Below are 15,879 nucleotides of genomic sequence, written 5' to 3'. Positions count from 1 at the left end.
CACAGTGTGTCCAAGCAACATGATGAACTGATGAAATACCATGATCACGTCATTCTGTTTGGTTTGTACTTTCCGGCCAAGCTGCCAAAAATTTCTATCTTTGGAAATTCAGTGATCACACATAGTGGTTTTTCCCTTCCATCCAAGGTTTTGGTTTGACATGATGAAGTCGGCAGTTATGATGAGATGATGTTACAGACATTGACGCTCGCTTGGCTGACTGCTTGTCTATTTGAGTCATTATGTGGCTAAACGTTAGTGTCAGATTTGTGCTAAGATCACTATATTGCAAAATAACTGTGGGCTATTTGTTTTTCATCTGTTTTTACCAAGAACTTCTTGATCTACAACATCTTTTAAGTGTCATATGAGGCCAAATGATTCCCTCACATCTCCTCTCTTGTGGCCAACACTCCACTTCACACTCTATAGAGGAAGTGGAAGGAGAGGAAATGAAAATACTGTAGGAGGAGGGGGATTAAAGGACAAAAGTAACAAGTCTTACTCATTCACTCTATTCAGCTGAGTCCAATCTCATTGCTTTAATAGGGTGCACCCAGCTCTTCAGCCTGGCCATTCAAGCATAGCTGTAGCAAGATGCATATTCATGCACTGCTGGTCCGCAGCTTGTGATACAATGCACATACAGTGCTACAGGGGGGGCTGTTATCTAAAGGGAAGAGAAAAGAGAAAGTGACTCTGTTTCAATCAGGAGGACTGCATTGAGCCACCAGTGGAGTGGCATCATGGGAATGTGATTATCTTGTGTTCACTGACTATACTGTAATGTGTGTGTGGTGGTGCTGATAGAGCAAAAGAGGGACTGCAGCACTCTTTTCTATCTAACTATCCACTTTAGGCAAAATTCTGATGGGAATAGAAATATTCATCTGCTGGAACTGTATATGAATTTTAACATAGTCATGTGACATGCAGAGGTATGGAAGTGTTAATTAAAGGTGACTGCATGTTGTACTCACTTCACTATATATTGGTTTACTGCAATAACAGACATTTGTTGTAAGAGACAGTAAATCAGTTTCTCATCATGTCTCCAATATCCATCAAACCATTCAGATAAAAAACAAAAGATGGAAATGACACACCTTCCCCTCACACCTGCTTGTTTCTCCTGTACCTTCATGTCTCTTATTCTGTCTCTTCTCACTTGATCCAGGCCAGCCAGTTGGGTGTGTACAAGGCCTTTGTGGACAACTACAAGGTGGCCCTAGAGACAGCAGAGAAATGCAGCCAAGCCAACAGCCAGTTCCAGAAGATATCTGAGGTAAGATTGTCCTCCAGAGATAAGTCTCAGAGCAGATGGGAGGATGGAGGGCGAAAATGCCTGAACAGTAGTGGTGTAGCATTCAGTAGATTCAGTGATGCTAATATGAGGATTTGGTCATTTTGAAATCAACTGAAATCATAAGTTTTAGTCACTAGCATAATTACCATGAATATATTGGTAAGAGATTGGTAGAATGTCATTTCTACACTATATTTAAAATTGTCTGCCACTGGGTTAGTTTTCATTGTGAATGTGAATTGCTCTTCGACACACATGCTTGCTGAGGAAAGCAGAAGGAAAAAAAAAGTCCCCCAGTTCCCCCACATAACAGTAAGACGAAAAACAGTCCCTCAATTGGTCTCAAGTGTTACGTTAATACTTTTCAGAAAAGTGAAGAAGAAAACAAATGCACATGGAACAACAGTAAATAGGGGAAGAAAGGAGAGTTGAAACATCCTCTTTCTGACAGGAAACATCAGTGTTTATGTGAAACCCTGTATTATTTTGAGGAACACTGCTTTACTACAGATACATTGTAACGTATGCTACACTTAGCACATTTAAACCTAGTTGTGTATGTAAAAATGAGCAGTGCAACTCACATTAGAGGGTTTGAACTACTGTACGTCAACACAGAGCTGCAGCAAGTTGGATATATTTAGTATTGGTGTGTTGGTGTATTAGTATTGGGAGCTGGTGTGAAGGAGGGGTGTCCTGGGGTGTTAAATCCTCCTGATAGCTCTGAAGGTGTGAGAGATGCTAATTAACAATACACCTGTGACTGAGGTGACTGCTGATACCTGTGATAATGCCAAACCAACTCTCTTTCCATGCTAGCTTAGTGCATAGATGCATACCTAAAATTTGCACAGGGGTCTGATCATAAATGTACACAAAGATGCAGAAGCAAAAGAATGATTTTAATCATGAAAATCATATTAGGATCTCAGAATATTATAGTATTATTATATTATAGTATTAGCCACCTTGAAAACTATATCTGCATGCATTTAAAATTTCACGCCTAGTCACCTGTAGTTGATAAATATAAAACCTTAATTTCCTGTTACATTTTTTAATCCCTTTGCTACCAAGTGTTTTGCCTGCTGGATTCTAGCACAGTAGAACCGCTAGCATTAAAAGTTACATTAATATAAACTGGTATCAGTAGATTACACTTTTGTCTTCCTATCATTGTGGTCATTGTCAAAAAGTTGTAACACTAATTCAATACTACTAAAACTACTTCTACAGCACTACTAGTTTTAGGGGTTTTCATCAAATTTGAATAACATTAATAATTATTATTATTTCAGTGTCATGCTAAAGGTGTGTTGGTGGTTGAAAGCATTTACTGAGAGGTGAATGTGAAGTTTGCTTTGTCCAGCATCCCTCAACTGTCTCGGCCTGCTGCAATTACCCAATAGCTTTTCATTAGTTCTGCCAGCCTTAGCCAAGCAAGTACAGAACTCAGTGTGTGTGTGTGTGTGTGTGTGTGTGTGTGTGTGTGTGTGTGTGTGTGTGTGTGTGTGTGTGGGAGGGAAAGGGCATGGTTGTGTGTATTAATTAATCAATTTGATCATTTCACTCTTTCAGAACCTCAAAGTAAAAGGTCCTAAAGACTCCAAAGATTGTACCACAACTATCTCAATGGAAGGTAAGTTTGTGTTTGTGTGTGTCTATGTGTGAGCGTGCATGTACGTCTGTCTAGGCTGTCTTGGTGCTTTAAGACTCCAGTCCTGCCCCTGCTACTTGTGTATGCAGTGGCGGGCTTTGGGAGGCAAACTTGCGCATGTGTGAGCACACCACACACACACACACACTTTTGCTCTCTCTCTTTCCCTCTCACTCTCTCTTTCTCTGTCCGTCTCTCTGCCTGAGAAAGGAGGCAGTGAGCAGGAGAACAGAGTGAGGAGAGGAGAAGAGGGATATGGAGGTGCTTCTGGTCCTCAGACTGTGTTGTAACTGCACATACGGTAACGTCTGCATGATCTGAGCCGCCGCTGTTTGGTTTAGACAGCTTGATTGTTGTTAGATCGTAGACGGTTAGTCTGATGTGTTTGCTGTAATGTTCAGACAGTTATTAACACACTGTCAGTTACTGATTTGATATACCGGCTTGTCTGATTGATATATCGAGCTTAATGCACTGACACTCATTACTTGGCTGTGCTGTCTGCTTGCTGACGATTTCTGACCTTAAATGGATTTTGCCTGTTTCTGTACATTTACATGCTTTAGCCCACGTAACTGCAGTGATAAAATTAGTTTCTTTTGAAGCGTCAGAGCTTTTTATGTGGTTGCTGAGTGAAGACCCTGTGGAATATACTGCTCACCAGGACTGACAGACTCCCAACAGTTCCTGTCTTTTGCCATGCAGAATACACAGGAGGACAGCGTCTTCTATCTGCGTGCTTTTTGTTTAAAAGCAAGCCACGTTTAGTCTGTATAAGGACCGCTAGCCCCAGACCGCTCCTCATCAGGAATACTTATCACCAGAGGATCGGAACAAGTCTGATCTGTTGTGTTAGTGAGTGTGTGTTTTAGCTTGTACATGCCTCTGCTCTGCTGGCATCTTGCAGACTAAAGCTGTTTTGGGGATTTTGCTCAACTAAACCGGGGGGTAGACCTTGTGCTGCGAGGGAAAGAGGGAAATTGTAGGCTGTCCAAATTATGCAATGATAAGCAAACATGATGAGCAAAGGTGTGGCTTTGTCAGGCGGGTGAGTGTTTATATGTGTGTCAATTTTCAGCAGCATGTACCTGTGAAGTGTCTGTTAATTTATACATCGTAAATGAGGAAGAGTCAAGACATCTTTGTTGTTTCGCGCCCATTATTTTTTCTCATTCTTTATTCCTTCTATACTTTCTTATCTCAGACGACTATATGATTTGTTCGCTTCACCAGAGGTTACCATGGTAGTTAAGTGGCAGGAAACTAGTTTCATATTCCCTCAACAATCAGTGTTTGTCAGCACCCGTGGCAATTGCTTTGATTACTGTTTCTATTGCAGTTCCTTAATTACCTGGCAAGGCAGTCGAGGGATTTGTCTACCTCAGCTTTGAAACTACCACTTCCTCTTTCTATTCCCTCCATATTTCTTTTATCATACTTCCTACCTGTCTTTCCTCCTACTGGACCCTGGCCAAAAGAATTGATGTGTGCTTTTGTGTATTTTCCTCAATGAAATAAATCAATTTGTCAGGATATATTTGTATATAATAAAGCTAGCTGTTTCATCTGCCTGACACCTCCTAATCAATGGATGCAAATAGCAACACAAGTACTAAATCAAATGAGCATCTGACATCCTGTTTTACATGTAAATTGGGACTCATGCTCCACACTGCTACTATTTGCTCCCTCTTCTTTAATCCTCATATGCCTTCTCCCTATCTGTCATTTTGCCTTCTTTATTTTCCCTCTCCCATCGTTCTCAGTCTGTCCTCCTCGCCCTCCTTCACGGCTCATGCCTGGCATTGGTAGCTGAGCGCCTTGCCAAATACCGAGGGTTGAAAGCTGGCAGTCCCCGTGTCCTAGCTGTAGACCCGAAGCAGTGTGTGTGTGTGTGTTGTGCTCGTTCAAAGACTTCACCCACATGGTCTATCCCCTCGTTAGCAAAGATGAACTGTCTGTCCATCAGCCAAGTCGTCACAGCGACCTTGAGAACAGGACCAATCAGAGGCACCTCACTGTGACAGGTCATCGACTTCCAATAATCCCCCTCTCTCTGTCTGATTCTCTCTCTCGCTCTGTCTTCTTATCCTCCCTCGCTCTGACTTTGACTGAACTTCGCTCCTTGTTCCAGACTTTGTCCTTGATTGTAAAATGCACATAAATAAGTATGTGTAAAATTCATCATGCAGTTACACTGCATTGGTACTAGAGGCACATTTTCATACACATTAGCATCCTGGCTATAATCCTTATCTGGTCTTTGATTGTACTCAGAATATGAGGTTTCCCTGGAACAGCTAGTATTCTAATTATTCATATCTCTGCATATATAATTACACAGAAAGAAAACCAAAAATGGGAAGAGCAGAAATGGTTTCTCTGCATGTTTAAAACAGTTAAGGATGAACCAAGTTAGCATATGCCAGTGTCTCAAAAACAGTAAATGGTTGTTGTTACCTGGGTTTCTGGGTTTCTGCAACCAGTATGTGACTCTGTCCAGACAGAAACATCAGAAAACTACTGATCGATTTCACATTCATGATCCCCAGAGGATGAGTGTAGCTACAAATTCTTGTTTCCAAATAGAACTGAGTTGCAATGATATTTCAGACATACAGCACAAACTAGAAAATAATCAATACAGCTGAAGTCTTGACTTCTAACCGCTAACATAGTCACAACAGAAGTACTTACATGTACTGTCCTAAGATGTGATTCTTGTGTTGTACCCAAAGTAATCAACTCACCTAAACTTTCCTGAAGTGCCTCTACACGAGGTGAATACAAAGCTGCACATGCATAATTAGATGGTGTTCACACTCTCCTTGCAGTCAGTGCAGGTCCTGTAGTAAATCCTCCAGGAGGTAGCAGTATTGGTTCACTGAGCCAGGACCATTGATGGAGGCCGCATTATTAATGACCAGAGGGGTGGAGAAACTTCAAAGTGCATCAGCAAGGCCCTGTAGAAAATTCTCTTTGGTCTCACACAGTCACTGAGTGTGTATGTATGTATATATGAGTATATGAGAGCGTGTATAGGGGGTGTAAAGTTTAATATGACAAGCTCTATCAGTGTATCTGAATGTGTTCCCTGTAGGTTGCTGCTCTCGCTTTTTTATTTCTTATACTTGAACGAGAAGAAAGGAGAATTAACACTCAAAAAGTGAGAGCACAGAGGGAGAGAGCAAGAGAGAGATATCATAACATCACTGGTCTACAACAGAAGGGAGCAATGTTCAATGGTTTAAACAGATAAGTGTAACATTCAAGGGGAAGTGTAGCTGTGTTTCTACCTCTCTGTGGGAGCAGAGCACTGTCTGTCTGGGACGACCTGCCCTGCATACAGAAGGCAGATCACTTCTCTCTGTTTCAGTTGGCAGGCTTTTTCTTCCCTCTGGTTTTAAAGTCGCTTACTTTAAATCTGTAATTTTCCCTATAATAAATGGAGATTAGCTTGATCACTGAGTGGAACATCATCAGCTGGTTCCATAATTTATATGCCCTTGTGGATTGGATTTGTTTTTTATCCTTACTTTCTTTCTTTTTTAGCATATGTGTAGAGCAACGAGCTTTTTTTTTTCTTTTTCTTTTTTTAACAGCGCCTCGCGACACTAGTGGCATTATTATTTTGAGACCATGAGACATTTTTGGCATTTCATTACACAGTTGCTGGACCTAGTTCTGACAGAGGAAATCCAGAATGAAAGTCCCCTCCCCCACCTCATCTTTTACATCTATATGTGTGTTTGCTTCTTATTCGTCTCTCCCCTGGGGTTCTGCTGTCTTGCCTGCTGCCTATCTCCTATTTTTTCCCCTCTGTCCTGTCTGTGGGAGTTTCTCACCTAGAGCTGTCATGTATGTCAGACCTGCTGCTGTTCACACTACCTCAGCGGCAAAGCCGTCCCAGGGGAATCCAGCCAAGTGTGGCAGTGCAGATTTAAACTGACTTAGAGACAGGAGTGGAGGCGTGTGGGCATGAGTCTGTTTTATTGCACTTTTTAATAAATATATGCATAACTTTGTGCTGTTTATATTGGTATTCATGGACGACTCTCTCAAAGTCCACTGTCCAGGCAGTAGTTTACCTAGAAGCAGTCTAAATATGCAGTAGAAGCAGACTGTTTAGGAACCAATGGGAGGCTGAAGTTAGACTGGAGTTGGACTGCATGTTAAGCAGCCTGCATTCAGTCTGTGTGTGTGTCCATCCCTACATTGTGCAGTAACAAACTGCTGCATTCACTCCAGCCTACAGAACATCACACATTACTGTTACTTTTAAAGTAACAATATGTGATCCTGTGTTTATCCTGACAGGGAGGTCAAAGGTCGGGTTTGGCTACATGTCATGCTAACGGACAGTTCAGCAGGGTCTATGCTTGCTTTCAGTATGTTGAACATCAACCCTAAGGATTTACACAGTCATGCTATAGGTGCTGTGTTTAACTCTGTGTGAGCTGAGTGGGAGTGTCTGTCCTGACCTCCTGTGTGTGAATGTGTGTGTCTGTGTGTATTGACGTGTGTGCAACACTGACTCAGAGCCCTGTCTTTCTCTCCCCCACAGCTCTCCTTTACAAGCCTATTGATCGCGTCACCAGAAGCACCCTGGTCCTCCATGTGAGTACATAGTACATTAAAAGAACAGTTCACACACGACCAAAATAATACCTATAGAGATAAGTGAGAAAATATTCTTTTCATTACTTGGTGAACTTACTCTTAAAGCCCCTCTTAATGACACACACACACACACACACTCATTCACTCAAACCAGAATAAAAAGACTGTACTGAAGCCATTCTGATAGACTTTCTACATTCACAGCAAATCCATCCTTGAGAATAACATTTTAAATCTTGGTTAGCAACTCCACACAGCAGCCAAGTGCTGAAAAGTCAAAGCCTGCTTTTTGTTGTTTATCACAGTGTCCTCCCAGCTTAAATAAGCCTGCCTCTTTGCATGATTAATAATAATAAAGTGGAAGCTGCCAATCAAGCAAGCAGAGAAGCCTGGATGTGCCTGGTTAGGTTACAGGAGTGTATTGCATGAATAAGTTTGCATAAAGCTGTCAGAACAACAACATGTCCAGTGCATCCGCGGCTAGCGAGCGTGTTTTCACAAAGGTCATGTTCCTGTCACTCATGCAAAATAAGAGGTGGTTAAAAAAAAAATTGCAGACGTTCATTTTGGAAGGAAGACAGGAGCTCAAGCCTCTCAAGTCTGCTGTCCTGTTCATCACCCTGCTATACTGATGAAAGCTGCTTCAACAAAAGCAAGGAAATGAGATTTTCAGAGAGATTACTGCAGTGTTCAAGAGGGCTGTGTATATACAGTGCAGTTATGTTTTGATTAAGAACGTGAAATGAAATCAGAATGTTTGCTTACTTTTTGAATGGAGCAGCGCCCGCAGTTATTAGAAAGTGAGGATGTATTTCTAATGACATACCGAGGAAGGTCAAAATTACTTTAATGCATCAAAAATACAGTTTATTCACTGTTGTTAGAGACAGCAACAATTATTTCTGTGTTATCGCAGTACAATTAGACTGTGACTGTGTGCGTTTATGTAGCCTTACCTTTTTGTGCATGTGCTTCAGGATTTGCTGAAACATACTCCCAAGGACCACCCGGACTTCCCCCTCCTGCAGGACGCTCTGCGGATATCTCAGAACTTCCTCTCCTCCATCAATGAGGAGATCGACCCTCGCAGGACCGCTGTCACCACGCCCAAGGGAGAGGTGTGTGGGATTGTGTGTGATTACAGTGTACAGTGCTGACGCTCATCATCTAAAGTATGAATGAGGCACAGCAAAAAAACAGATCCTAATGAATGGACTTTGAAGTCAGGTGCTGTGTCGTTGGGTGCATCCTGGATGGAGGCAAAAATTCCATCCAGGGAAAGGCAGCCAGTATTAATACTCTGTATGCTTCCTTTGACTGATGTGTATTCAAATCAGTCCCTATCTTTATGTCCATCATCTGTAGTTTCTTTACTTCTGATGAAATGACATATTGTCTTGACCTAAGAAAATATGTCATACAAGTTAAATATGAGGTAATATGAGTTAAAGGATCCGTCTTGAAACAGACATAACTATATGTTTGTAGAAAATTCCCTCCTTTTCTTTCCCCAGATAGTGTTTGTCGTAGTATGTAATATGAGTGTAACTGCAAAATACTCACTTGAATTTTGTAGCTCAGACTGCTGAATTCTCATAACATATAAAGAGATAAACCTTTGCACTTCCACTGGAAATGCTTAAGCAGAAGAACCTTTTAATGGCCAGCATGAACAGAGGAAATTACTCCAGTCAGCAAAACCTGTTTCATTGTAAATATGAGCATGTCAATTGTTTAAATCAGACGTGAATCAAGTGCAATCCTATAATAAGCTAAATTAAATGTTACATAAACTGAAAGATTCTTTTTTTAAAGCAAACTGCAACTTTAGTGTCTGTTGTTGGTGGTTTGTGGCCAATAAAGTGACCTTGTTGAAACCTGTGCAGCCACAATTTGAACATGCTAACAGTTCATGCCCAGATAGATACAGTTTGGAAAAATGCATTGATCTTCCTGAGAACAAGGGTGTTTTTCTCACTCTTTTCTTTCAATTGTTGCCAAAACTCAGCACTGTTTGGCCCAGTGTTGGGTCAAGTTCATCAGCATTGTGTTTTTATTGGTGGCACAACAAGGCTTGACACCAGGTGTTTTCTTAGGCCCGTCAGCTGGTGAAGGATGGCTTCCTGGTGGAAGTGTCGGAAAGCTCCAGGAAGCTACGACACGTCTTCCTCTTCACCGACCTGCTGCTCTGTGCCAAGATGAAGAAGACGGCTGTGGGGTGAGTCCACATTAACTTTCTCCTCTCCATTCACAGTATCACAACAGTGTGTTCAGCACAGAGATATCCACTCCTCTGGCATTATCCTGTCCATGTTTCCATCTATGTGTCATTCATTTTCCACATCAGCACTGCAGCCCCCGACTGTGAGACTGAAAGAATTACACCGGCACTTGACAAAAGATCCTGTGTCTCCTTCTGTTTCTGGCTCTGCAAAGCAGGAGGGCTTTTTTGAAGCCTCTGTAACAAAGAAATAGAAAAGCAGGCATTTTGCCTCTGGTATTTTTTAGAGTGGAGGAGGGTAACAGATATACTGTACACAGTGAAAAGAGAGAAAGGGTGCTCTTCAGTGAAAGGTACAAGCACAGGCAGAGGGTTGTGTGTTTCAGGAAGCAATCTATTAAAAAATATAGGCAAAGTACAGAGAGGTGACACAAACACAGTGACTGTGTGTGCGAGTGTGTAATGCCACATTTGAAAGCTTGACACATGTCCACAGATTAAGTGCCACATTTACGGGATTGTGTGTCGTTCGCCTCGTCAGCACGGTGGCTGCTGTTAGTCTGATTGGATCTTATTTTGGTTGACATTCAACATTTGTCTGTGTCATTTGCAGCCGCCCCTCACTTGGAGGAACACAGTGTTGCCATAACTACCAGACCTGTAAATCAGACTATTATGGTCTGTAGTGTTATCTCAGTGAGCCGCCTACAGGCTACACACACACAGACACACAGACACACAGTTAAAACAAATCAAACATCCAGAAACCCAATCACCTCGGGTTAAGTCTTAATCCCATTGAATCCTATGATTATCTCTGTTCTGTCATTTTGGAATTAGTCATACTTACATTGACTTTGCAGTCACATGATTCTTATACATACATTGCACCCCTGCTATTGGTATTAAAGGGCCAGGAGACTGCATATGATGATGTATTCATTTTCAGCTCAGTCATGGATTGAGTTTAGCTTCAGGCTTTTGTTTGTGTATGTGTGCACAATACCTTCAAGGGTGTGTTTGACTGTGACTGGAATGAAAATGAATGGCTGGTCTGTAAAACAAAGAGATTTCAAAAAAGGCCAGAGAGCCGTGAGACGAAGGGTTTGATAACCAGCAGAGGGAGGTGTGTAAATAAGACAAAAGAGAGAGGCTTTGAGGGATATAAAATGAATGTACTTAGATGATTAAGAAATGAATAGCCTGTCTCTCATTTGCTGCTAACGTCACAGGATAAGCTTTGACAGAAGCATAGAGTAGTAAATAGTAGTAGTAGTAAGTAAATTCAACACAATGTATTGCATTGTTCTTGTTGTGGCTGAACAAAGGTGTACAGTCCAAGTTGAAATGAATGCCTGAAATAAATTCCAGTCCCACTCTTCATAGAAGACACTGTCGTTTCATTAAACATTATCCTACTGCAATAAGGGCAGGTAATATAAATTGTCTACTGTGAAATCCAGGCTACACTTTTCCTTCTAAATCCATCCCGTGTATGAACATCAGATATGTACAATAATCTGTTTTAACCTAATGTTGTTGGTAATAAGTAAATAAGTATTAGCAGCTAAATGTACAAGTATCAAAAGTAAACACTCTCATTATGCAGCAAAAAAAACAAAACAATATTCACCTCTGAAATGTAGTGGAGTAGTACCTCACAGTTGTACTTGAGTGCAGTTCTTGAGTAAATGTACCTAGTTACAATAAACTGCCAGTAAAGTAACATATGAGTTTCCAGTATGGATTAATCTCATTTTCAAGCTGCTCAGATTGGCTCTCTGATGATGGTATCACACTGTTAATGAGTTGCCTGTGCAGCACCCAGCAACACATATGAAAGTGTCATTAGTGACAATCAGAATCAATCAGCCTCAGTGGAAGTACCACTCTGCTGAGTCATTTTCATTAATATAGCTTTGTGACTACATGAATAGTCTGAAACCGAATCATTATTTTAACGTGTTTCACATCGTCTTAGACCTGAAGTCAAACAACACACTTTTGAATACAAAAGTAATTATTCATGATTATGACCTTAGATTAGTGTCATTTATAAGGCTGTATGGATGTAGTACGTTTGTTGATCCTGTTTGTCTGAAATGTGTTGTGTTGTTTGTCTAATTTAATTTTGTATTTTCCCCTTCTGCAGTCGTCACCAGCAGTATGAGTGTAAGTGGTACATCCCTCTGGCGGACTTGACTTTCCAGACCCTGGACGACTCCGACTCTTGCCCCAGCATCCAAGTCCTGCCTGAGCATGAGCTGGAGGAGATGAAGATCAAGATCTCGGTCTTAAAGAGTGAGATCCAGAAAGAGAAGGTAAATCCTCTTGGCTTTTATTGGCATGAAGAGCAAAATCCAATGAATTCACATGTCTTAGAATGGCTTAGTCAGAAAGTGTGGGTTTAACACTGAGACAGGGGACTGAAACCACTTTTAATCTGTATTAATGCAAAAACCAGAGCCAATGTAGAGTTTGGAGCCCTTAAGGAGGCCTTACTGGACTTGATAGAGAACATATGGTTAGAAAAATGCTTTGCATACATTTTTTTTTGCCTGACATAGTTTGACTACGAACTTATTAAGCTAATACAGAACAACCACATGAGTCACTGTAACTGAAATTACTTTAAAGACTGGCGCCATCAAACAAAACCAAAGTATCTCACTGTGGTCATAGTGCACAAGGACTGGATTATCTACTGGGACTGACCTCACAGGCATTTTACAAACACGCATTTGTGTGAAATCTGAAATTACATGCTATGGAATCTAGGTTTAGACTCGGGCATCAAAAAAACAAGAAAAAACATTACTGTATATGATGTGTTCTAACATTTATAGAAACACACAATTAAGAAAAAGTTATTTTAAAATTAGCACCAGAAACTTCTCTTCTCTGGGAGGGTCCCTCTGGGGTTCCTTAGTATTAATCATTAGCTCTTACTGTTAAGAGAAGGAGGGAAGTTTTGAGTTGTGTCTCCAGTGGAACTTTGATAGCAATCTGTTATTTATCTTTGTATACACAGACTTCAGTATGCAACTGCTCCATGCCAGCGTTCCTTACTGGAACCACTGTCCCTTTGTTTTAACTCAGTTGTCGCCCACACCTTTGTTTGTCTGAGAGAGTGTCAAGGTCAGGTTTAATGTGCCATGTAGGGAAACTCCTGCAATTATGAGAAAGTGAAATCCAAACATGTATAATAAAGACTCTAAAACTGGGGGAAAAACAAGAAGCTCAAAACAAAACCTCACCATTAACAAACTTAGAAAATTCTCATTTCAAATTGTTTACTGTGATTTGCATCAGTGGTCAAACTGCTGATTAACACTGACATGTGAGAGTGTTTGCTACTGTATCAGCCTTTCTTGTCTATTCCTATCAGTGCTGAAACATTCAGTCGTTGACACAGGTTAGGGGTGGGGAAAAAAATTGTTTTAAGCCTCTAGCAGTTACAAATATGTACCGTAGTTCACCCCCGCGCCCCTGGCTGACACACACCGAAGCCTTCAGGAGCAGAGAGTTCCTGTTATTCCCCTCTCATTGCGTTAAAGTCGCCCACTCGGAGCACAGTGAGTGACCATGGCTGGTATTTACAGTCAGAGGAGGCCAGAGCAGTGAGAGATTGAGCTGATTGTATCCAGGCTCTGACTCATAGCTTCCCAGTGAGGGCTGGGAGGATGTGTGTATTTGTTTTCCTTCAATACTCACACAGAAATAAGATCCTTGAATTATATATAAAGACTGGTGCAGCACACCACATAGTTTCAGGAGCTTATCTGCAGTCTTTCCTGGAAAATAAGCTGATTACATGCTGATAAGAACTGACATCAGCTGTAATGATTGATGACTTTGTTGTGATTTTAGCTTTATCTCTTTATAAAATAATGTAAAAATCTAATTGTATCTCAGAATATACTCATGTTTATTCAGTATTTTATGCTGTCATAATAAAGGCTGTTTCTGTTGGAGAACAAAGTTTGTTTTCTTTTCAGTAAACCAGAAAGCATAAGCATGGAAGCACAAACGTTCAGTTCACATTGCAGTCACATCTCAGTCTCCTATTATTATTTCAGATTGTTAAGAGTGACATGCCCACAGATATTAATGAAAAATAAGAACGAAGAGAATCACAAGAGCAGCTGTGAACTCAAAAGTGACACAGATAGTTCAGCTCTTGATCACAGTTTGAAAACCTGTTTCAGGGGCTACAAAAGCAATGTCTGCTGTTTTACTTGATAAACGTTTCTCTCTATCATCTAATTGATTAATTTGATATTATTTCTAGCAACAAATAAACTTGTAAATGTCGGTTTGCTTGTCTGTGTGTGTGTGTGTCTGTGTGTGTACAGAAAGCACCGAAGGGTCAGAGCCGCGTGGAGCGTCTGAGGAAGAAGATGAATGAGCAGGAGTCGTGGCTGCTCACACACTCCCCCACCATCCCCTTCCGCATCCACAACAAACATGGAAAGGTAAATCTGACCACCCGTCATGTCACCCTCTGCATCCATGTTGATGAAGTGTTCCTGTCTCACCACTAGAGGGAGATATATACCTTTCAAAGGAGTCTTCACACCATAGCATTTCCAGTTGAACTTTCTGTGTAAAATTTTCAGTGTTCTTGTTGAATTTCTCATTCTCCTTTAGGTTTGTCAGTAATAATTTTAGTGCAGAGAAGATGTCCTTTGTGCACCTGTTAACTGTGTTTTTTCTGTGAATCTAGAGCTATCTGTTCCTCCTGTCATCTGACTACGAGAGGTCAGAATGGAGGGAAAGCATCCAGAAGCTCCAGAAGAAAGGTAACACTGGCCTTGACTAGAATTGTTCTATTGACTACTTCTGTCCTCAGGAAGCATTGTGTTGCTTCATTAAGAAGTGGGTTAAACCCACTTTCTATACACTGCACCACAGGAAAGTGCAAGTTTGACCGTTGCTGTGTGGTTGCTGTGTGTTGTCCAGATCTCCAGGCCTGTGTATTAAGTTCTGTGGAGCTCCAGGTCCTGACCAGCTCCTGTTTCAAGCTCCGGACTGTCCACAACATTCCTGTCACCAGTAACAAAGACGGTAAGAAACACTCACACAGTATCTTATTCATTCTCTTATGTTTGGATGCTTTGTCTGTGTCTTATGCTTCTTTCCCGCAATCACAAACACACACAGACTCCCGCTGCTCCTTCCTCTCCTCTCCTCTCTGCTTTGAGTTTAAATTCACACAAAAGCATCTATTACATTCTCAGCACAAAAAAAGCCACATAATGAGAGAAGGGGGCCGTGCAGGAGATGAATCTAGGTTACAATATGTTTCTCATCTAGCGCGTAGCAGTCAATGCCACGCAGTGTGTCGGCGGTGGGCTGCGCTGAGCCCTCAGCTCCTAGATGTTTGTTTTTGCTCCAGATCTCCGCGTTGCAACGGCTTTCAGAGTGGTGACATTAAAGCCATCTGGCCGACCCACTACGATCTCCTCGAGTGGCACAAGGGGTCTCTGCTTTCACGTGCACACACAACACACACTCACTACCACAGGGCTGACAGAGAGGTTTTAAGACTGTGAAAGGCACACTGTCTTCATCTTTCTCATATTATACAGAAAAATGATCCATGTTTGCTTCATGTACAATGGTATCTCTGTGCAAGTGAGCCATTATTTTGACATTTAATACATTTAAAGTAGTGATTATAGGGATTCTTGGTTTTTATTTTAATTGTACATTCTGGTGAATTTTAGGGGAACTTCCTCAGTTACAATATATCTTAAAAACAATACTGAATGATTTGTCTCAACAAAATGATTCTCTTTGAGTTCACGTTTCCAATATAGAATTTATTGTCAGCACAAGTGATTTTTCTTTTTCTTTTTTGTCTTTTTGTGAAATATGAAATCGCACCTGTTTTTTAAATAGATTGCTGGATTCAGCATAAAGGAGGCACATCTGTGAGGAGATAGCTGAAGGGGTTATACCATATTTAATCAGCCAATCCCCTCATATTTTACTTGTTGATATGGGAGGATGTTAAATGCATTTTTAAGCTCTTATCCAACTGAAGAATCTTCCAGAAGTGTTTATTTTATG

The 15,879-nt window shown here is 41.1% G+C and overlaps 1 protein-coding gene across 4 annotated transcripts in view; it reads left to right on the top strand.

The window, feature by feature from the left end:
• The window catches only part of abr (ABR activator of RhoGEF and GTPase), a 126,147-nt gene that overhangs the window by 63,684 nt on the left and 46,584 nt on the right, over positions 1 to 15,879 (top strand). For 3 of the 4 annotated variants that reach the window (XM_018691422.2, XM_018691423.2, XM_018691424.2), the window contains 9 exons: positions 1,178 to 1,285; positions 2,885 to 2,945; positions 7,528 to 7,580; positions 8,561 to 8,701; positions 9,680 to 9,801; positions 11,957 to 12,125; positions 14,160 to 14,279; positions 14,531 to 14,606; positions 14,767 to 14,871. In XM_018691422.2, coding sequence (XP_018546938.1) covers positions 1,178 to 1,285; positions 2,885 to 2,945; positions 7,528 to 7,580; positions 8,561 to 8,701; positions 9,680 to 9,801; positions 11,957 to 12,125; positions 14,160 to 14,279; positions 14,531 to 14,606; positions 14,767 to 14,871 — 955 coding nt within the window. Of the gene's footprint in view, positions 1 to 1,177; positions 1,286 to 2,884; positions 2,946 to 3,182; positions 3,265 to 7,527; positions 7,581 to 8,560; positions 8,702 to 9,679; positions 9,802 to 11,956; positions 12,126 to 14,159; positions 14,280 to 14,530; positions 14,607 to 14,766; positions 14,872 to 15,879 lie in introns of those variants that run through there. The other variant, XM_018691425.2, reaches the window with a different exon arrangement.

This window comes from Lates calcarifer, linkage group LG20, assembly GCF_001640805.2.
Source record: "Lates calcarifer isolate ASB-BC8 linkage group LG20, TLL_Latcal_v3, whole genome shotgun sequence".
Taxonomy (NCBI): Eukaryota; Metazoa; Chordata; class Actinopteri; family Centropomidae; genus Lates; species Lates calcarifer.
Note: the sequence above shows the minus strand (reverse complement) of the source record. Positions and strands in the feature narration are given on the sequence as shown.